Source organism: Nicotiana attenuata, unplaced genomic scaffold (assembly GCF_001879085.1).
Source record: "Nicotiana attenuata strain UT unplaced genomic scaffold, NIATTr2, whole genome shotgun sequence".
Taxonomy (NCBI): Eukaryota; Viridiplantae; Streptophyta; class Magnoliopsida; order Solanales; family Solanaceae; genus Nicotiana; species Nicotiana attenuata.
The window spans coordinates 182112-205640 of NW_017671292.1; the positions used below are offsets into that span (position 1 = coordinate 182112).

The 23529-nt window shown below is 35.4% G+C and overlaps 2 protein-coding genes and 1 long non-coding RNA gene across 3 annotated transcripts; all 3 read right to left on the reverse strand.

Annotated features, from left to right (window-relative positions):
- Positions 1 to 2220: 2220 nt before the first annotated feature.
- On the reverse strand, positions 2221 to 3417 carry LOC109207329. Its single transcript, XM_019370226.1, has 2 exons — positions 2411 to 3417; positions 2221 to 2331 (listed from the first exon to the last, which is right to left on the reverse strand). The coding sequence occupies exon 1, from the start codon at positions 3189 to 3191 to the stop codon at positions 2499 to 2501; it is 693 nt and encodes a 230-aa protein (XP_019225771.1). The 5' UTR covers positions 3192 to 3417; the 3' UTR covers positions 2221 to 2331; positions 2411 to 2498.
- Positions 3418 to 7870: 4453 nt separating this feature from the next.
- LOC109207335 (U3 small nucleolar ribonucleoprotein protein IMP4-like) lies at positions 7871 to 14871 on the reverse strand. Its single transcript, XM_019370235.1, has 9 exons — positions 14665 to 14871; positions 14492 to 14575; positions 12469 to 12555; positions 12318 to 12391; positions 10523 to 10666; positions 10337 to 10426; positions 9920 to 10026; positions 9288 to 9372; positions 7871 to 8363 (listed from the first exon to the last, which is right to left on the reverse strand). Exons 1-9 carry the CDS (start codon positions 14774 to 14776, stop codon positions 8265 to 8267), a joined length of 882 nt encoding a protein of 293 aa, XP_019225780.1. The 5' UTR covers positions 14777 to 14871; the 3' UTR covers positions 7871 to 8264.
- Positions 14872 to 19967: 5096 nt separating this feature from the next.
- LOC109207336 lies at positions 19968 to 23098 on the reverse strand. The gene is made up of 2 exons (XR_002064994.1): positions 22856 to 23098; positions 19968 to 20184 (listed from the first exon to the last, which is right to left on the reverse strand). It is a non-coding gene; the product is annotated as an uncharacterized LOC109207336 (long non-coding RNA).
- Positions 23099 to 23529: the final 431 nt, after the last annotated feature.

Sequence of the window (23529 nt, forward strand, 5' to 3'; positions counted from 1 at the left end):
GATTCCTATCAAATCAACTCGGAATGACGTCAAATTTTTGCGTGCAAGTCATAAACGGCATTACAGAACTATTCCTAGTCTCAGAATCCCAATTGGACCTCGATAACACCAAAACCTACTCCAAACCAAATTTAAAGAACTTTAAAACCTTCAAAGAGCCAACTTTCACTATTAGGCGCCGAAACGCTCTCGGTTCGTCCAAAATCCGATCCGAACATCCGCCCAAGTTCGAAATTATCATACGAACCTATTGGAACCGTCAAATCCCGATTCCGAGGTCGTTTACTCAAAACATTGACCGCAGTCAAGCTTAGCCTTTAAAAGCCCAACCATGGAACCAAGTGTTCCGATTTCAACCCGAACCCTTCCAAATCCCAAACTGACCATCCCCGCAAGTCATAAAATAGTAAAGCACATACGGGAGTCTTGGAACGGGGTTCTAAAAAGCAAAACGACCGGTCGGATCGTTACAAAGGCCAAGCTTTTTTTGGGCTAAAAGTATTTTTTTTTCTCCAAAAATTGAGGTGTTTGGCCAAACTTTTGGAAGGAAAAGAAGTGCTATTGAAGAAAAGTAGAAGCAATTTTGGAGAAGCAGAAAAAAATAGTTTCTCTTGAAAAACACTTTTTTGAAAAGTACTTTTGAGAAAAATACACTTAGAAGCAGTTTTTAAAAGCTTGACCAAACACTAATTGTTGTTCAGAAGTGCTTTTCAAATTAATTAGCCAAACACAAACTGCTTCTCCCCAAAAGTACTTTTGAGAAAAACACTTTTGAAAAATAAACACTTATCAAAATAAGCTACTTGGCCAAACATGCTATAAGAGAGGAACATTGAATGATAAAAGAAGCTAAGCTATCATTATGCATCTTACGTGGCATAAATATTTCTTATTCTGGTTGATGTTGTTAAGTTAAAGTAACCTTTCGGAATATATGTTATAGATTTCTCATCTATAATGTCAGAGCTGGAAATTTGCGTTATGGCGGACTGTTGAAAATATTTTTACGGTTGCTATATAAGAGAGACCTTGTTATAAATCTAATTACGGACAATGGTCAACAATTTCTGATTCAAAAACTGTATTTCCCTCCTAGTGAATGGTAATAATGAGGGTGATCATACAGTAAAACTTTAATTGAAGACTTCCATCCACTATTTTTTCCGAGGGATTGCGCCTGAAGCCCTTCAGAAAGAAGAACCTCCTAATGACAACCGAATTCTGAACTCTTCAAATTAAAGTCTACAAGTTTCTTCATATCTATTTGTTGAAATAAAGTCTCGGTTTTCTTTATTATTGCTGTTAATATTAATAGCATCAAAGCCTTGTTGGAAGGAGTCGCAGTTTTCTATTTTTATAATTATCCAAGTCCTTTCATGTTTGCTTTTTTAAATTAAAGATCTCTATTAGTCATTTTAGAATATATTACACGGTATGTCAGATTGTTACACATCTTACTAGTTTTAAGGTCTTGACATTTAAATGTGTGTTAGGTACCTCCGTTCTAGAAGTTTAAGGTCAGAACATTTAAATGTTATTAATAGGTTAAATTGGTTACCTGGCCAAAGTTTAAGCGAGAAAGAAATAGTACGTTAATATAATGCAAAAAAGCACCCAAACTTAAGGCCAGAGCGTCGAAAATTAGTTAAGATGGCTCGATAGCGTAAGCTACAAAGTCGTCTATTTGCATTTAATTATTATCCGGGTGTTTACCCTGGAATCCGGATAACAATTGAATTTATATGGGGTTTTAAGGATCCGTGAACTAAAAGATACAAAAGGTTTGGATTGAGGAAAACAAGAGATAAAGACTCAATGTTTGCTGTTAAAGTAAATAATCGCAGAATATAATATTGCTTAGAACAATTGTGCTTGATAGCGTACAAGAATTGAGAGAGATGGTACTGTCGTGTAATGGTTTCCGATCCCCTCTTTATGGGGTCTTCTCCCCTTTTATACATTCTGATTAAGGGTAAAAATAAGGTAGGCAAATTAATTACATCGTGGATCCCTGTAATTACGCCTTAATGGCCTGAAGTGGTTGAGAAAATCACGTTTGGGCGAGATATCCGGCGACGCTTGGTTATCCGTTACGAGTCCAGCTTTCGACCTTGTGTGTTTCTCCATCCGGTGGTGACTCATATCGAGCTCTGCAACGGTCTCGAAATGACTCGACCTCGGTTGTTGACGTGGCCGTCGTTCTACCTTGCATCCAGGTCGGGTTCGATGGCCCCGACTTGCCCCGGACCGGACCCAACCCGGTCGGGCTCAAGCAAAAAGGGTATCACCCAATACATGCATAGATAATTCGGCCGACACTACAATAACATACTACTACAATAAATACGACGAATTAGAAAAATGAAGACTGGTCAAGGTAAAATGTCAAAATCAAACTATACATACATACCCAAAAAGAAAAAGGTAGAATAATTTTTTCTACTACAGGCTACAGCTCGGCAATGTGATAGCCGGCGGCGATGCAGAACGACCACGTTTTATAAGCTTGCTTCACGAATCGGAGAAGCCAGAGGAGTTAAGTACAAAGGCGAGTCGCATGGAGTGGAAAATGGCGTCGTTTGAATTTGATTCTCCATAGGATGATTAGGACAATCGACCGTCACAGCCAACTCCGGCAACTCTTCGACGGCCAATTTCCGCACCGGAGACGTCATTTCAGGCGACTCTTCGTCGTTCTTCATACACTGCTGCAAGCTCATACTCTTATTAGTCTTCTCAGCAGAAGAACACAGTGACTTCTCAGACTCCAAATCTTCTTTTTCCTCTTCCTTAATTGTAAAGAGAAATCTCGAAGGCCCATACATACCCTGAAGCTTCAACAAATCTATAAGCTCCATTTCTGCCGGTTCTGGAGATGACACGGCGGAGTTCGGACTCGGACACGAGTTGGGTCCGACCCGAGAGAGATTACACGTTTGTGTTCTAAGGCAGAAGAAAAGGAGAAGCTCTTTCGAAGTCGAAGAATGGGAAGAAGTAAACGACGAATTAGGAGAAGAAGAGGAGATCTCGGAAGGTTCTAGAACATTTCTGTGGACATGAATCGGAATGTTACGGCGGAAATTGCGGCGCCGCCAGAGTATAAAGAAGAGCTGAGCAAACAGAGCTAATAATGAGATCACGAATATTATCGTTAGAGCTGTGCCCAGGGGGCTTAGAACACCAAAAGTCATGGCAATAAACAGTTGTTTGCCGGTGAGTTGTCGCCGGCGACGGAGGATACGTAGGGTTTTTGGAGTATCGGACTTCAATTAAAAGTTGCAAGTTTCTAACGGATAGATTTCTTGGAAATTGAGAGAGAGATGAAAGAAAAAGTTAAAAGCTTAGGAAGAGAGGACGAGAACTAGGTGACGAGGACCGGCTTTTTAAAACTTTGAAATAAATGCGTGGAACTTTCCTCTTGATACTTATCGAACACAAACTAATATTTTCGTTTTATTTTCTAATGTATGAGCATATACTTAAATCTCTCTATAATAATTTTATTTGCTTTGAATTTTTTTTTGCTGTTATAATAATATATTATTATTAAAAGATATATATTACTCCATTTATTTACTTTTACTTTTCTATTATAATTTGCGTCAAGAAAATAAGCGAGATTGAAAACTATTGCAACAATTGTAGTATTTGATTTCAAATAATATGTGTGTACAATCTTTATGAATCCTCTGATTCTTCTTTCTAATAATAAATAAATTAAGGGTCTTTGAGCTAGATCTTGAATCTACATTTGTTGCCACGAATGATGATCTTGAATTCAACTAGCGCGAACTTTGATTTGAACTCGTACTCCTTGAACCTTAATTTGTTCTTCGTTCTTAAGCTTGAACTTGATTGCTTGAAGCTTGAAATTTGTAGAGAAATTTGCGGTGTTTGATCCACGAGCTCTCTCTTGCTTCTTGTTATAACTTTTGGTATCATTCTGAGTTATGAAGACCCCTATTTATAGTTGTGGGAGGGAAGAGTTGTGATGAGAACAAACTCGATCTTTCTGACCAATCCGATTGAAGAGTGACAATGCCGCATTTGATTGGCGAGAACATGGCACTTGCACATGTGGCACAGTTTCATTGGCACGCCTTGTCATTGTGATACGTGGCACGATCCTATTGGCTCTTCCTTTTGACTTGGTGTGCCATGTAATTTGACTTGTGGCACTAAACTAGGCTCTAGGAAGATTACATTTTGGGCACAATGAAGTGGGCTCATTACTTGGGTTGGATCTATATAATTAATTTAATTATATTAGCCCAAAATATTTTGTTTGGACTAGAATATCTTGAATTTAAAATATGGTTTAAATTATTTTATGGATTTTTCCAATAAATTTTGCATGCCTACAAATATCCTCTATGTCATAACTTGTCTGGATACAGATATATCGAACTTGAGACGAGGCTCGAAGTACTTGTGTAGCCAACAATCTTCTTAAAAGACTCTTGCTTGACTCCATTTCTCACGGAAAGCAAGTTACATGTGTTCCGCAACAACCATTTTGCTCGCCTTCCAGATAATAAACTTCTCTGAATAATGTTTTGCAACAATTTTACGCCCATCAAGTTTAGCCAGCTTTGACTTAGGGAGAAGAAAAAACGAATGACTTGGAACCTAAAGTCCTTCACTTTTATGTTTGGCTTTAAAGACTTGGGAATCAATTTTTCTCAAACAACATATTCTTCTCTATTTGATATTGTTTTTGGAAGCCAGAAGTCCATGTCAGCTAATTGGATTGACCCATCCCTTTTTCACTTTTATTCGGACGGTAACTTCCTTTGCTTTTAGTTAGCTGAAAGAGTTCCTCTCAAACTCAAACTGTTAAAAGAAGCGATTCTTCAGAGATCGATATCAATAGATTTAGAACTTCAGCACTAGTTGTATTCAACTAATGTAGAGAAAAGATATCGATGCTTTTGAGATCATCTCCAACCCTAACACCAAATTTCACATTAAAATAAAATAACATCAAATTTACGTCAACCATTACACTATTTTTTACAGCAAAAAATAATATTTCTTCTCTCTTCTATATTATATTATTATCTTCTATTTAAATTTTATTTTTTATTTAAATACTATCTTTTTTCTTTTTTCCATATTCATTATATATAATTCACATTCACCACTTATATAATCATTTATTACAAAATTATTTTAAAGGATAAATCAATTAAAAGTGAAATCATTGATAAAAGATAATTAAATAAATATTACATCATAGTCAAATTTAATTTAAGTACCACATAAATATTTAACTTTCGCCTCTTTTCTCCTATAAATGCTCGATTAATGCATTACGAAGTGCGAAATGCGCATCTTTATCCTTAATTTTTTTGTGTCAAGCTAAAAAAATTTCAAATCGGTGATCTTCATCTACTGTCATTTCTACCGTAGGAGCTGGACATTCACGTGCATCTTCAATTGGTGCATTAAGATCACGCTCGTCCTCAATTATCATGTTGTGCAGTATAATACATGTGGTCATTATATCATGTAGCACCTCTTTTCTCCAAAAACGTGACGGACCTGCAACAATTGCAAAACTCCGAATGCATGTTCAACATCTTTTCGACATAATTCTTGTTTCATTACAAAATATCTCTTCTTTGCTGAACGTGCTCCCGAATAGTATTTTTATTATAATGTATTTTTATTTTATGTATTGTTAATTTTCTTTTTAAAATTTTAGTTTTCACTTTTCAATTTTAGCACATTAGATATCTTACATTTGCATTTTATATTTTCAAATAATGGTTATATTTCTTTTTATACAATTATAATAATAATAAAATTAACTTATAATTTATATAAATATAATATATACAAAAATTAATATATCAAAAAATAGGATATAAAATTAAAATTATAAAGATCTTAATATAAAAATTAATTATATACACAATATATGATAAATTAAAAGTCCAAAAAATAAATGGATGAATAAAATAATAATAAATTAAATTTGGTGTGATGAATAGTGTTGCGCCAAATTTGGTGCAACACTATTCATGCACTATAATGGTGCAAGATTTGGTGTTCCATTAGAGCACAAAAACAAGATTTGGTGTTCCATTTGGTCCAAGATTTGGTGTTCCATTGGATTTGGTGCAAAATTTGGTGCAGCCTTGGAGATGGCCTGACAACTCTATAAATAGAGTTCGTTCTCTCATAACCTTCCCTACTTGTGGGATTATACTAGGTTGTTGTTGTTGTTGTTGTTCTCTCATAACCTTCAACCTCAAGTTCTTTCTGTTGCTTGGAACTGTGTAGCGATGAAAAAGTAATTGAGAGGTTGGAGCAAATAAGCTTACACCAAATATTGTAACTCAAATTAAAACATGAGATCTCCAGATTGTTATGCTCATGCCTCAACCATTCTGACATGAAGAACTAACACTAACATGAACATACATAGTATATATTCTGAAATGCATAAGCAATTGAAAGCCACAATATGCTATAAAATGACAAGTTAGTAGAATAGGCGTGGAGAGAAACAGACTTCGGCCCTTCCTTTGTCCCCTGTGAACCCTGAACCACATTTGTGTGAACCCAATTTGACGGGGCACGGAGTATAAAAAAAGAGAGAAGACTTTTGAAGTTGTAGTGTAAAATGAGGCACATATATTTTGTGTGGCTATAAATCATTGCATAAAGGTAATTTGTTTCCAAATAAGGAAAGGGGTCATTCTTTTTAGCACGGACTAAAAAGAAAATAGGTTCACATAAATTGAAATGGAGGGAGTAGTTCAATTTTCTACTCCCTCCGTTCCAATTTATGTGAACCTATTTCCTTTTTGGTCCGTTCCAAAAAGAATGACCCATTTCTAAATTTAGAAACAATTTAGCTTAGACTTTCAATCCTTCCCTTAAATAAGAAGCTTTTATAACCACACAAATACTCTGGACCCCCTTTTGACGGGCAAATAGATTTACAACTGGTCGTTCAAAAATAGCTCAATTTCAAAAGTAATTAAAATTTAGTCACTTTTTATATAAAGATAAATCTTTGCAAAAACACTGTTCAAAACCCGAAAAATACTCCAGTATATTATGCTGGAGTTCCAGCATAAGTATACTTGAACTCCAGCATATTATACTGGTCCAGTATATTATACTAGATCCAGCAAAGTATACCGGTCCAGCATAATATGCTGGAGTTCATACACAAGTGCACCGAACTCTAGTATATTATGCTGGACCGGTCTCTATTGCAGCAAAATAGTGGTTATTTTTCATTGACTTGTTAAACGCTGGTTATTTTTGATTGACCAGTCCGAAAACTGGCTATACCGTGCTATTTTTACCCTTTTGACTTGTTTAGGACGACAAACTCAAAAGGTTTTATTTTTTCTTAAACTAGGTGCCCAGTCAACATAAATTGGAACGGTGAGAGTATTATTTGCTTCTATTCTATATTCTGCACCAATGAAGTGAGAGTTTGTATTTTACAATCAAATGCAATTCGACATTCATTCTGAACCTGCAGAAGAGACGGGCTTTCATGCCAGAACAAATTAAAGAAGCTTGCTATGTTGATCTAAGTTTCAACAGAGGCTGTTTTTGACAACTTAAAATCAGGAGACTAATCAATTATCACCTTTCAACAGACATGAAGACACATGGGTCTTATTTGACTTGAAACTTGTTTGATGAATTGACAATTCAGGATTCTGCTTTTTACAAATTCTTACCACTGTACACATTCTGTACAGTTCTCAACTAGTTTAATTGAATGGAAAGAAAGCAGGTTTGAGACAGATGTTAGAGGTACGTGCTTGTCTTATTAGATGCAAGTACACGCTTAATACCAAAAAAAAAAAAAAAAAAAAAAAAGAGAAAGATTGATAAGTTGAAGGCAAAAAGAATCATTCTATTTTCTCTTTCCTCATCATTTAAGCTTGCATTAACCTCAAGATAGAAGAGTCATATAAATCAATTTTGAGATTACAAAAAACTAGCATATTATACATTACATCGTATTCCCAGTTGAAGAGATATACCAAATACCAACTGACTACTTGAAAAAGAGAGTTCAGTTTTTCACCTCCACACAGAGGCACAGACTTTACAGCATCTCCTCTCTATGGAACCAGAAGCGGCGTCAAATATTGCTCTAAGATAAATAGCTCCTGCGATTCCATGATCAAACACATATCTTGCTCTGTGATGTATTCTCGCTAACAAAATTGTTTGATACCAACTTCGGTTAATGCTTGGGGCTTTAAAGTTTCTATTCTGCATCTTCAGTCCCCTAGAAGCTTCTGTTTTTTGGATGTGTTCATGTAAGGCCTTATGACCCACTCGGTTTGAGCTTCATCCTGATCCATCGTTCCTAGTTTTATCTACAGAAAGGAAACAAGTAACTTGATCAGACACGACAGATGGAACACTGATCAAGACTTTCAGCAAAACCAAAAGATATCACATGTCCTAACAACATAGCACGAAAGTTGTACATTATGCAATTGATATTTAATAAAGAGACAGCACAAGCACTTGGAAACATGCTATGGAAGAAAATCATGCATCTCAATGAGACCATTATGTTCGACCATGTTATACTTTGAAATGGAGAAAATGGTCAATTTAGAATCAGAAACTGACAGGCACACAAAAGTTGAACTACACTGTAACAAGTAAATAGTATGAAGCGCTACTATTATCTTACATCAATCATAAAATCAAATCAGATCTAAATTATAGAACTTTCAGAGATTAGAGGTTGATTATTATTTTCTGGCACCAAATCAGAGAGTTGCAAAAACAGAAATATTAAACTGCGGAAATATTTCACCACTTCAGTTGAGGAAGAAAGCAGGGTATGGTCTTTCCTAACTTCCACCCTCCTCCACAGTATCAATTTCAGGCGCTGAGTCTTTAAGACCAAAACAATGCTGTTAACTGATATGACTAATTTCAAAAACAAGAAAAATCACAGATTAATAAACTCAATGGAGATAAGGGTCCAATATCACTATAGTCTAGTTACTTGACATCCATTATCATGATATAGATACGAGAACCTGCAGCCCCCCTTTTTTTTTCTTATAGTTCCGAATTTTTCTATAAGGAATACGTCGATATGAAAGACGATACCCCCCCCCCCCAACCACCACCACACACACACAAAATCCAACAAGGAAAATTGTATAGACATGTCGGTCTGCTAATAACTTAGATAAGCAATATAACAGAGTTTCAGAATTATACATAAACACGGATGCAGACAAGAATGATGAATCAAGTCTCATTTGAATTATGGTTACCTGGTAAAGCCGTAGTTCAAATCGAGGACCAACCTCTTTCAGCTCAATTGATTTTGGACCTCCATGCTTTTCATAGATGTGATGTCTGCATGTTTCAATCAAATTTAGTACAAAGCAAGGAGGAAAAGAAGAAGTTGTATATTTGGCTAATGACCAAAACTTAACCTCCTTTTCAACTATCCCCTCTGTCAATCAGAAAAGGCCCTTCCCTCTAATGCTTAGGTCTATAAAAAAGGTTCTTTGACAACAGAAGGGATAGCCTAGTGGTAAGGACCCTCCACCTTTCTATTTGTTAGGATATTTCAGGCAAATCCATGTACACCACCATGACAGAAATAAACAAAGGTTAACTATTCTCTAAAAGATTCACTATGCTAAGCTTGCTGGAAAAAAAATTTAGAATCTAATGACTGAAACAACTAAAAGAGACATCCCTTAAATGATGGACGATGAAAAAGAAATAAAATGAAACCAAAAAGAAAAAAGAATAGAACATTACAAACAGAAGCCGGATATATATCTCCTTGTTTAAGGATAGCCAATGTCAAAGATACACTTTACAAGCTTCATTCTGCTCGTATGACACCATTAATTTTTAAGTAATTTAACTATACTACGAACAAGAATCTAACCTGAACGAAATATAGTCTGACTGGTTAGCAAATGTGATAATACGCTTTGTATCAGGCTTGGGCACTGGAAACAAATGCTTTAGGATGTTAACTGTCCTCTCACCAAGCTGCATGATCAAAATATCCCTGGTTAGCATAGAACAGCATATAAGATGCCACACTAAGAACACAAAAACTCCAGACATTGATATATAATTAAACTTCTAGGATTGATTGTTTGCAGATATAAGCGACCAAATTAAAAACTCTTGATGTCAATATGTCACCAACTGGGAGCCACTGAGAAGCTATAAACTTTGATATGGAGATAACATAGAATTCTTGTTTCTTTTGTTAATATGTCTAGCAAGTCCATTGGAAATGCATGAAAAAAATGATCGGTTTTACTCTTCATCAAAAAAGGATGTTAGGTACAACCTTTGTTGAAAATTTGTCAAAAATCAGATGTGGGTACGCCTCAGGCATGGTTCCAATAGATTTTTTGTCCTTTATATCATGTCTTGTGACCTGCATGAAAATGGTCAAATGAGAACATCATCTGCAATTCTTTACAGCCAGCAGAAGACTTCTGGAACTATTTAAGGGAAGAGTAAGACCCCTTACCACATTGAGCAATCCAAAGTAAGCAGTTGGACCAAATGGCAGATGGCTAATGATAATACCATCGGGCACACCACGATGCTCATGGACCAAAATTACATCTGTAAAATCATGAGCTCGGCAGGTTTCAATTATTTCTGATATAACCTGCAAAAAGGGAAAAAAAGAGACTAAAATGAAAACACATAATAAGTGTATAAAAGAGGACTAGATACTTATGCAAGTACATAAAAGTAATTAAATGCTTAAGCCAAATCATTTTCCCCGTTAGGAAAAGAAACGTCCAGAAGACGAAGAATCACAGCAATTTCTTTACCAAAAAATATGTGACATCCATTGTCATGTGCTCTCTTATTTATATATTCTATTAAATAAGTGCGACTGAAATATGTCCTTGCCCTAGTGAAGAAAAATACGGGCCACTGCAATTTTAATGAATCAAAGACACAAAGGTGATACAGGTTACTTCAATTCCTTACCTTTCATTTTCATAAAATAGAATGGAGTAAAGACTATTAGAAATAAAACAACACAAAATAGATAATGTCTTCGAGAGACAGTAGAGAGAGCTGCCCAGCTGCCTATACTATTGGCTTGTCCCAAGATATTCTTAACCAAAGTGCCAAACCTTGTGAATTTTGTTTGTGATCAATAAAACCTTGTGAAATAAACATGCCAATTGTAAAGAGTTCTCCAAAATGCCCCATTTTCTGCCAAGTATAACAGGAGATTGACATATACAAAAACAGACAGAGAGAGAGAGAGAGAGGNCAGGAGACATATAAAAAACAGAGAGAGAGAAAGAGAGGGGATCATCATTGTTCAAACTAGCATGTAGGAGGATCTGATCCAATTTGTTCCCTTTTATCTTGATGTTCCTTTACCTTTAGATAACAGGGGTATCCCACTTGCTTGTGTGCACCTCAACTAATCCACTCGATGAGTCGAATGAGTCCACTAGTCCATCAATGAAAATTCGATAGAACACTCAAGTGAGGAAGTCACAATTCATTGAATAAGATCGGCTCAAGGTGATGCCTAACTCTATCCACCAGGGCTTACAAATGGGAAGAAATCACATAAGGTATTTGCTCTGATGGCATTTGAACCTTGATCTCCCATGTCCATTCCTTACTGCTAGGCCACACCCTGGGTGCTGATCTTCCCTATTTTATGCTCAGTAGAACAACGGACTGACATGGAAATGGGAAGTAAAACAAGGGACAGAAGATCAATCTCAAACTGTAACATTCAAGATTCTGATTTGTTTTCTTCCCACCAGAGAGGAAGGATTATATTAACAGGTTTCTCAAAAATCATAGTGATATTACATCTTATTGTAAGATATAATCATATTGCCAAGTCCCAACCACATAAAGTGCCAAGGTTAAAGGGAGTGAGGAACAGTATCAAAATTGAACTAGTATGCAACAGTGCAAAAACAATTAGCTTTCTTAAATACGCATTATCACTAACTAAATCTTCCCAAGTACAATGGAATTAAGTTTAAAGAAGGTCAAGTTTCAAGATGGAAAAGCATCCGGTAAAGATTATTAAGCTGACTAAACCCCAGCATTAGGTTGAACATGTCCATACAGATACAAATATGTACATATACAAATAAGTCTAAATTGTAATCTACATTAAAGGAACGCCTCGTCCTATTCTTAGAGACAAATTAGTTCCAATTCTAAATATTATGAAACTCTTAAGCGGTAATGCTCCAAAAGCCATCACTAGTGAGCTCATAATGCATTAAAGCATCAAACAAGAATAGACTTCACAATAGTAAACCAACCTGACCACCACGATTCATCCGCTGAGCATTAGGGAACACAATTTTCAATTCCTGTCTCCATACAACAACAGGGAAAAAATAAGGAAAAGGACAACAAGAGAAATTATTACCTTGAAAAAATATTTCTCAAATAAAAGACTTGTAAAACAAAGATTTTGTGGTGNTGAAGTGGTAAGCAAAATTTTGGGATCTTTTTCAGTTGCATTAGCATATTCATCATCAATAGTTGATCGAGGTACTGCATCAACATCATTAAAAAAAGATAAAGGACTAGTCCTAGCAAACACATAGCACGTACAACTGAACAAGTAATGTAATTGGAAACCACCCCATCTCCATCTGGAATACTTATTTCAAAAGAACAAAGAGAAAGAAAGAGAGGGAGAGAGAGAGAGAGAGCGCATGACAAAAAATACAGCATTAAAGGAACAATAACTGTAAAGGTTATAGATTCTAATGGCAGAGTCTTTAACACCAAAAGGGAGTTGTCTAGAGCAAAGAAACATCCATCCGGAACTGGCTCTACAACAAATCCTAAAAACTCTCTCATTTTTCTTTTTTCTTTTTTTATATGGTTGATAAATCAAAATTGAGAACATGGAACTTCTTCATTCTTCCATAAGGTCCACATAACCCTGGCAGATGACAGCAAACAGCATGTATCTATGTTCATGAGGGACATTAACTCGTACCCTAGGAAGACACCACCCATTGAATGCCAAAACAACCAAAAATTCCCTGCAACTTGGCAATGAAGCAGAATGAACTAGTTGATTTTAGCCAAAAGGCGGAAAAAGGTATTCTAAGTCTGATACTATAAGCTGAAGAAAAAGGTGAGAAATGATCATCCACCACAGGACCAAAGAATATGATTTTGAAACATGAGATACATTGAAGTAGGGCTGGGCATAATTTGGTAAATACCGAATTACCGTACCGAAATCGAAAATTTTGGTATTTTGTATATGGCATTTTGGTATTTGGTTTAAGTTTTAAAAAAAATTGGTATTAGGTATGGTATTTGGTATTTTAAAATAAAATACCGAAATGCCGATACCATACCGAAATATATATTATATTACACAAAACACATATTATCAATTATAACATAAATATAAAAAATCTAAAATTTTACTTTCCTTTATTCTCAAAGTTCATCAATTAACCTAAACAAGTAACAAGACATTTCTAATTATCAAATATTCTTTTATGTACAATTTACTCTACTTTTGGACAAAATTTTGTCAACAAACATTTTCAGTATTGTCTTTTTGCGTACTTTAATTAAGAATATTAGAGTGTATGGCTCTATGCACTAGTTAGTATTCAAACCGAATAAACCGAAGTTACCGAACCGAATAAACCGAAACCGAAAGGAGAAAAACCGAACCATACCGAATTTAATTAGGTACGGTATTGGTATAGGATTTTAAGAAACCGAATACCGATAATACCGAACCGAAATGTCTAAATACCGTCCCATACCGACCGACGAACACCCCTACATTGAAGTGAGGAACAGTAGGCAAAGGATATGGAGCAGTATATGGCGAAAGATGAAGAAAGAGCCATAGCAGGAATGAACTGGGTTCAAGAAAGGAAAAGCATCACAATGTTGAACTTCTTTAACCACACAAGGTGCACCTGTTAAGGAGATAGTTCATGTTTAATGTTTCCGCAATTCCTTGGCTCTTCCCTGGCCTTGTGTTTTAGGGTAACAATGACGTTAAGGACAACTTTTCTAGTAAGCCACTAAGCCAAGACATTCAAACAGCACAAAGTGTAAGAGGCAAATCATATCTAATATCTAATGCATTTCACGACAGATCTATGCTTTATAAAGGAGAACTATGCCAAAATTTACATAGCTTCTCTATGATGGAGATTTGATCTTCATAGAACGTACTCTAATTTTTTGACCTACTGATACTAAGACAAATTATAGGCAGAAGTAAAAGTGAATAAGGCATGTAATCCCCTTTCTCATGCATTTCCAGCATCTAATAATTTCTAGTTTATTTTATGTTTCATATCCTTCCATCATCTGTCATCCTCCCAATTCAATCAAGTATAAAAAATAATCAAGACAAGTAGCAGGATCCTTAATCAGCCCTCTAAACTATAAAAATCATGCAAACGAAACATGGGCAAAAGCAAAAGGGATATCAACATACCGGCAGTATTTTCATCTTCAAGGTCGATTTCTTTGCGAAGAGCAGCCTCTTCGTTCCTGAGCTCAGTTGGAATGGGTTTTCCCTCTGAAATACCCAAAATCGTTAAAAAAGAAGATAAAAAAAGAATTATATACAGTTCAAGATTTTCTCATTTATTTAGTGTGAAAACTGACCCTCCAAAGCTTCTTTGATTTTGCGTTTCTTCTCATAGAGCAAACGCTCCTTCCCTTCTAAGCTTTTCCTGTAAAGATACTCTCTTCGCAACCTAATGTTCCTTCTATGCATGGCTTCGAAGTAGTTTAAGAGATTTTCTGTGGTAGTAGGGTTTAAGAGATTTTCTGGGAAGAAGAAAGGAGGGTTTTTCTCAGACGTGCAATGGGTTTTGTATAATGGGTTTCGGTTTTGAATTTTCGAATATTTGGACCCATGTTGAACCCAACTTGCAGATGGACCTTAGGTTGGATTGGGCTTCCCAATATAAGCTGGGCCAAGTTATTGGGCCTATTCTATTAGCAAAGCATACTAGCCTTATACTAGTTTCAGCGTACGCATATTGCCTGTGTACCCCATCTCAATGAGTAATTTTTTAAAATAAAATACGTAAATATATTATTAAATAATGTACTGAATTTATAAATGAATATTTAAGAATATAATTTTTTGAAAAATGATAAACATTAATCTTATTTAGCTAGATCAATATCAATAAAGAAAAAAAAAATATAAGTATAATTATTTTATTTTCTTATTGTGATTAAGCCGTACCACCAATCCCACCCTTCCTTTCTGAAAGTTTCTTTCATTATCATTTATAATATATCATGACTTAATTTATTTTTATTTTTTTTGGTTAAAATATCAAATTTTATTTAACCAAGTATAATATTTACATCGCACTAGCTCGTGTGGACTCTAGAGCTAGATCCTGTACATCATCTCTACTAAAAATACTGATCAAGGATCAAATATCCAAAAACTGATCAAAACAAAAACATTTGTTCCGCTAATAGTACCTAGCTTCTAATTTCAGAACTTTGACTTAACTAGCTAGGATAACTACTTAGCCTTTCTAATTCCTTTTTCCATTTAGCTTCTGTCTACCCTCGAATGTGTAGATCCATTACAATCTCTTTAGTTCTCTTGCTGTATGTTGTCTCTTTCCCTTGAAATCTTCTATTGTTTCTCCTCAACCAATACATGGTATACCACTGCTGCAAATAAGAATACTAATATCTCTCCCTTGACTCTGTTTGCAGCTCTTTTTGTTATCCAATCGATCTCCTCATCCCAGCTTCCTATCTAGTGTTTTATTCCTGTCCATTGCAACAATTTAGCCCATAGGATTCTGGAGTACTCACATTCAAACAGCAAATGCTCTCTTGTTTCCTCAATGTTCTTTTGACACAGTACACACTCTTTTGACACTGAAATCCCCCATTTCTGTAGTCCTACTATTGTGGCTAACCTTCTGTGTAATGCCAACCAAAGAATGAACTGGTGCTTAGGCAGTGCTTTAGATGCTATCGTTAGTCTTTTCTAGGGACACTTCTGATATTGAGGTCTTGGTGCAATGTATAACTTCATGATGTTGAATTTTCCCTTCTTGCAATGGCTATTCAGATCATCAGTGGGAGTGTTTTGACTGAACCAATCCCTAGCATCAAATATCTTCCTTATAAGCCAACAGGCTTGCTTTGGAGCACTCATGTTCTCAACACTTCTGTTCTTTGCATAGAAGCTATGAATTCATTGAATCCATAAAGTATTCTTCTTTGTAGTTATAGCCCATAGTAACTTGCATAATGCAGCCTTGTTCCAGCAATAGATATCCAGAATATTAAGCCCACCTGCTGACACTAGCATACATATGGTTTCCCAAGCTATCAAGGCCCTCCTAAATGGTTCATTACTTCCAGTACATAGGAAGGTTCTACATGATGTGACTATCATCTTGATGATCTTCTTAGGTAGTAGAAACACCTGTGCCCAGTATGTTTGCATTTCAAAAACCACACTTTTGAGTAGCTGGAGTCTCCCACTATAAGATAGTGTTGTCCAACAATTGATTCTTGTAGTGATCTTTTCAATCAGTGGCATCCATTGCTGAACAGACAACTTCTTAGAGGACAGTGGCACTCCTAGGTACTTGAATGGTAGTTCTCATAAAGTGAATTGCATTTCCTCTATTATCTGCTCTTTAAATTCTCTAGGTACCCCATCAATATACAATGCACTCTTTTTCATGTTAGCCTTGAGCCCTGAAACCTCAATGGAGTGAGTGAATCTTTCCAGTAGCAAAGTTATTAAAATCTTGTCTGCTCTACAGCATAGGATCAAATCACCAGCAAAACAAATGTGTGTTATATGATTTCTGGAACATCTTGGGTGATAGTTAAAATCTGGATCTTGTTTCAACTTCTTTAACGACCTATTTAGATATTCCATCACCAATACAAACAAGTAAGGAGACATGGGGTCTCCTTGTCTTAACCCCTTTATTGCTTGGAACTTATCTGTTAGTCCCCCATTCAATAACAAGGAATAGCTGACTGTTGTCACACACTCCATTATCAACTGTAAAAACCTCATAGGCATTCCAAACTCAAGCAGTATCATCCTTAAAAAAGGCCACTCTACTGAGTCATAAGCTTTCCTTATATCTATTTTAATGCAACATCTTGGTGAGACCCCTTTCTGAGTGTATCTTTTGACCAATTCATGTGCAATAATGACATTATCCAGTATGTTCCTCCCTTCTATAAATGCTGATTGAGCAGGTCCCACAACAGAGTCCACTACCAACTTCAACTTGGCTATAATGATCTTTGATATAAGCTTGTACAGGGTAACATGCTATAGGTCTGAATTTCTTGACAGATCTTGGGCTTGCAACCTTTGGTACCAAAGTTATTGTGGTACAATTTACACTTCTCAGCATTTTTCCATTGGTAAAAAACTCTTGAATAGCCTTTTTAACCTCTACTCCAATTATATTCCAGTAGGTCTTGAAAAATTTCGCTGGAAGTCCATCTATTCCTCGGGCCTTATCGTTTGGCAATTCTTTAAGAGCTTTATCAATTTCCTCCTCTGTTACTTGTGCATTGAGAAGTTGTTGTTGCTCCTTAGTAAGACAGTGACCTTCTCTAGCTATTTCAATATCAATACAAGGTAATTCATTAGCTGATGTGCCCAAGAGTGTTTGGAAGAATCCTCTAAACCCTTGTTCTATCAGAACATGATCAGTCATTTTTTCCCCTTGGTCATTGTATATGGCTGAAATTTTATTCCTCGATTGTCTGGACTTCAAATGAGCATGAAAGAATTTGGAATTTTGATCCCCTACCTGTATCCACATTGCTCTGGGTCTTTGCCTCAAAACTTGTTCATTAACTCCTTCCCATTTTTCAATCTACATTAACAGCTCCTTTTCTTTAGCTATTAATTGACTGTTGAATGGGTCTTCATCAATTTCTCCTTGAACATTCTTCAATTGTTCCCTGATCTGGCCAATCTTTTTCTCTAATGAAGTCATTTCTTTATTCATGTGCTTTGTCTTATCCATTAACCTTTGCAATTTCTTCCAAATTGAGAACATAGTGTATCCCTGAATGCTTTGCTTCCATACCTCATTAACAGCTTCTTCAAACTCCTTCTGATTGAGCAGCACATTATATAATTTGAATGGTTTTGGCAAATGATTTCTAGTTACCTCAGTGTTGATAATGATAGGAGAATGATCGGAGACTCCTGGCGATTCAAAAACTGCTTCAAGACTACTATAGTGAGTTAGCCAGGAAGTATTCCCAAATGCCCAGTCAATATTACTATATATTCTATCTTCTACATCTCTTTTATTATACCATGACCACTGACACCCTTTTCTGTTCAATTGCCCCATTCCAATATCCCTTAGACATTCTTGAAATTCCACCATTTCAGCTTTATGTACTGGTTGACAATTGAGTCGATCATGAACAGATAAAACATTGTTGAAGTCTCCAATAACTAGCCAAGCCTCCTGCATAGTGCTATGAATTTGTCTTAGCTGCTCCCATAATTCCCTTCTTTCATTGAGTTTGTTCTTCCCATAAATAAATGTGATGTAGCCTGAGAAGCTTGATCCCTTATCCTTCACTTGGCAATGTAACAATTGAGGAGTAGCACCAATAATATGTACATGTACCATATTGTCCTTCCAAAATAGCCAGATTCTCCCATTGTTTGTCATAGCTTCATCTGAATACACTTTCCAGTCCTTACTAAACTTCCTTTTCACTTTATTAAGACTTCTAGGTTTTATTCTTGTCTCAAGGCATCCTAGTAAAGATATTCTGTGTTTAAGCAAAAAGGCCTTGAGTTCTTTTTGCTTATAGGGCTTATTTAGCCCCCTTATGTTCTAAGAGTTAAAGATCATGGTGGATTCTCCTCATTGAGGCTAATCCCTTCAGTCACCCTTCCAGTGCTGCTATCCTCTTGTATTGACAGTGGACTATATCTATTTCTGTTCAGCATATTCACAAATTCTTTCTCAGTTAATGCTCCCTTCTGCTGTGTAATTTCTTTAGCTTTCTTCTGTTTACCTCTGGACTTCTGAACTGGTTGCATCTCCATTTTCTGGTCAATCATTTCTCTGGATTGACCTGTTGTTCATGTACTAGCTTAGGAATCTGCTCCTTCTGTATTGGTGGTTTCTCACTCAGTCGACCATCCTCTTGTTCCTGTATTTGTTCATTACTTTGTTCCTTCTGCACTGGTACTTGCTCAGCAACAGGCTTTGCCCTCCATTGCTTTTTGATCTGATTCTTAAACTCTTTCCCCTGCCTTTGTTTCTGTTTTCCAGTCTTTTCCACATAGCCATCACTTGTCTTCGTCTTTACTACCTTCCCGCATTTGTGATCATGATGCCCTATTTGACAACATTCCTCACAAAAAGCAGGTTTCCATTCATATTCTAGTGATTGTTCTCTGTTGTGACCATCCTCTTCCTCCATGAGCATTGTATTAGGTAATTCTTGTGATACATCCATCCCCACCAGCATACGTGCGTAGGACACCCTTTCCCCTTCAGCTGTAAGTCTGTCTGAGCATATAGGTTTTCCTAAGTAGCACTACAAGAAAAACTGTCATTAGCGACAGGAAAACTGGTCCCTAAAAGTGTGATTTTGGTCCTTGAAGGTCAATAACGACCAGTAAAATCTGGTCGTCACCCGTCGCTAGAGGCTCCGACGCTAAAGGCCAATAACGACGAGTTTGAGGAGCTGGTCCTTAAAGAGTTTTAACGACAAGAAATTTTCTAGTCCCTAAAACACTTTTAGAGACCACAAATCCGGTCCTTAAGCACTTTTATTTTGGTCCCTAAGCATAGAACAAATTGTTGCCTTCAATATTTAGCAACCAGTTCTACTGGTCCTTAAAGAGTCTTTTCCAGTCATTTTTTTTAATTATATTATTTTTATTGTAGAAAATCACATATACATAACAAAAATATCAATAACATCATGCTTTCATAAACAAATATACAAATGTACATGTACAAAAAAGGGTATTACATCTCACTGGTAATTGTATAACCGTGATGCATATGTCATGGTGCTGTTTACACAATCTTTTAGCAAAAATAACTTTTTTCCTAACTACACTGCATGAAGTCTTCAAAACTTGTATCTTGACTTGTAAGTTCAACTCTTCAAACCCTGTAAAAAATAAAAAGAAAATTTCTTTTAGAAAATTATGAAGATCATATTAAGTATCTGAAAGATAACAACAATGAGAGGAACACCTGAATATTGCATACTTTCCTCTCTTTCAAAGCATGTCATTTTCATATATAGTCCAATTGCACTTTTCAAATACAAGATTAATGTATAAAAAACCTATCCATATTTACGAAACACATTATCCGAGTAATAATACCTTCACAAGTTTCAATAATGTACACCCCTACAACCAATATGCAGTGAATCATATATTTCCCTCCGTGAGACAATTAATCTGGAAGTAGCTAAATATAGTTTAGATCTTGAAAATTAGTTTGTGCTCAACACATAAGTTATAAGCCAGCACATACTGTATACAAAAGTTTACTAAAGCACAACCTCATGGCCACTGATAGTTACTAAACACACTCAAACAACTCAAGGAAAGATTTCTTTATTTGCCATTTCAAGAATATGAATATAGGAAAGAGTAAAACTACTGTTAACCTTATATGTCTCCATATATGTCTTCGTTCAAATAAAATAGTTATTGTCTATAGCTAACATCAACCATAACCTAAGAACACCAATGGAAGATGTTCCTTAAGAAGTATTTATTTGAAAAGATCAAAGTAGATGGTGAGAATTACAGTAAAAACTTTTATTTACATGCCATACATATTGATACTCCCACAGAAGCTTGACAAAAAAAAAACGTCATGAAAGTTTCATTCACAACCCATCTCAGGATCATAGTAGATACCTTATCAAATTGGACACATGGGCTAGGATAACTGTGTGAGATAATTATACCAGGCTATTATTTGGTACAAGGACGAATAATGAGAATTGAATGAACCAATAAATAAATTATACTCATAACAGAACTACAACAAATGATGAGAATAATTCTATTCCTCTAATTTAAAGACAGATCCATTTCAATGACCAAGGTGAACAAATATCTGAAGATAATAACAACTTTTAGTTAAAGTAAGATGCAAATGTCCTTCTTGAAATATTTTTAACTACACCACCCAGCCTCTTTCCTTCCTATTATTTACTTCCTGAAGTTGAACTAAGATGCAATTGCCTTGAAATTTTAAAATTTTGGTAACATTTGTTCCTTGTTGTATTTTTTACTGTGACAAGCTTAAATGAAGCGTCATGGACAGTTTACAATGCTCAAAACAACCAACATATTCTCAAAACAATAAGAACACACACAAATATTAAGATATATGAAGCATTAGAGTTAAATTTCATAAATCAATCAACCATGAAGGTATTCCCTAACAACATTTATCGAATTAAATTTGGGTTTAACATTGTTTTCTAATTCAATTACAACAAGCAGAGAGATAATGAGATTGACAAAATTAAGATGTTTGTGAGCTAAAAGAATGACCTCGTGTGTAATCTGATGTTGACCTCTTTGTATAATCAACATATGAAGAGGAATTCTGAATACTTCAAACCACGGTTAATAAAAAACATATTATAAATACGCAGTGTGTGAAGATTGCAACATACTATATATAGCTAATAGAAAATGCAGTGGAGTAATTTATTGCTATGTTGAATTTTCTATTCTCTCATCTCACTCTGTTTCATCTCCTTCTATCTTCTATCTATCAGTTGGTTTTCATTATTGTTCAATTGCAATTTCCCTTATTAGTATATTGTAATTCAGTTGAGTAACTTTAATACAATCAGCCAGTTTTATTATTAAGTGAGTTATTAATTAGCTTGTTTTATAATTCTAATACCCTATTGTACATGTTTAAGACCTAGTTACTGTGAAAAATTCAGCAATACTGAAGCAGTAATAGCACAACCACAAAATATATGATCCATAGTTTCCTCACAAGTCTAACACAAGATCATTAGAAGGCAAAACAAAATCCAAAGGATTTGCTCTTATCATCTGTAAACAGCTTTCTTTGTAACAAATTCCACATTAGAGAGAACAGTTTAAATAGATGAGGCTTCATCAAAGGCATTTTATTCATAAGAGATAGATTTTGATGCTATTTAATGAGGTTCCATGCATTTAAGCAAATGATTTTTCTTATAAGTATACCAATCCAAACAACCTACCACCTATCTTAATTGGAAAAATTCTAGGAACAGAGTGAGACAACTTCAACAAGTGACACCGTAACATTACATATCTACATTTATCTTTCCTTTCCTAATACAACATATCACATTTGGGTTAAAGATATCTTTTTTGTTTTTTTTAATTCTGGAATAATAAAAAGATAAACTTTTTTGACTATATAACATCTAATTTAATCAACTTTCAGTAATTTTTTTCTCATTTTTTGAGGATGCGCACTCACAATCCCAAAAATACAAGTGTTTACTGTTGCATTCAAAGGGACATCTCAACAGAGAAAAACTTCTACTACCTACATTTCTTTCTTCTCACGAACAGAACAACTAAGGAAGATTTTTTCATTCCCTCATCATCCTTCCTCTACACCTTAACTTTAAACCTAACCCTAGCCACCATCCTCACATCTCAATACTCCCACTTTAAGCCCTACACCACAACAATTAATATTCAACAAAATCCACACAAAATATTATCATTCTCTACAATTAATATTCACTAAACAGAAATTTCTAGTCTTCAACCAACAAGAGAAGAAAAGTGACAAACCTGTTCAGATTGATAACTATTTTCATTGTCGGTTTGTGAGTCTTCACCCAGTTCAAATAGACTTCACGTGAGTCTTCAACCTTAGAGAGATAAATTTGAGAGAGTTAATTTTTAAGGATTTCTCATGCTTTCAGATTAAAAACCACATAGAGAGGATCGGGTTTTGTTTTGGGGAAAATACGATAGAAAGAGTGGGGAAGGGGGTTGGGGGGAGGGTTAATTAATTTGAGTCTTTTTTTTCAACTAATAAATAAAAGTAGTTTTTATATTGGCGCGGTGGCCCTTTTACTCCCCGCTTAACTTAGCTTATTAGGGACGGGCTATTTATCTTTTCAATTAATTTAGCAAATAAAAAGAGAAAGGGACCAGTCAAAAACCTTGTCCCTATAGGCACACTTTTAGGACCATATTTTTGCCCGGTCGTTAGGTGTTGGTCGCTAATAAAACTTTTTCTTGTAGTGTAGCTGGCTATCCTGGGAATATGACCCATATTGGTATTGTTCGAGTCAGTTCTTTACTCATATGAAAATTTGGTTCTCATTGCTTCAAAATCACGGGTCTATTATGGTATGTATATGGGCCTTGCTGTATAAGAGTGTTCTTATCTTCTTCAGAATTAAATCGAAAAATGAAATACCCATTGTCATGTAAAAACACTTGAGGTGCAGTGATAA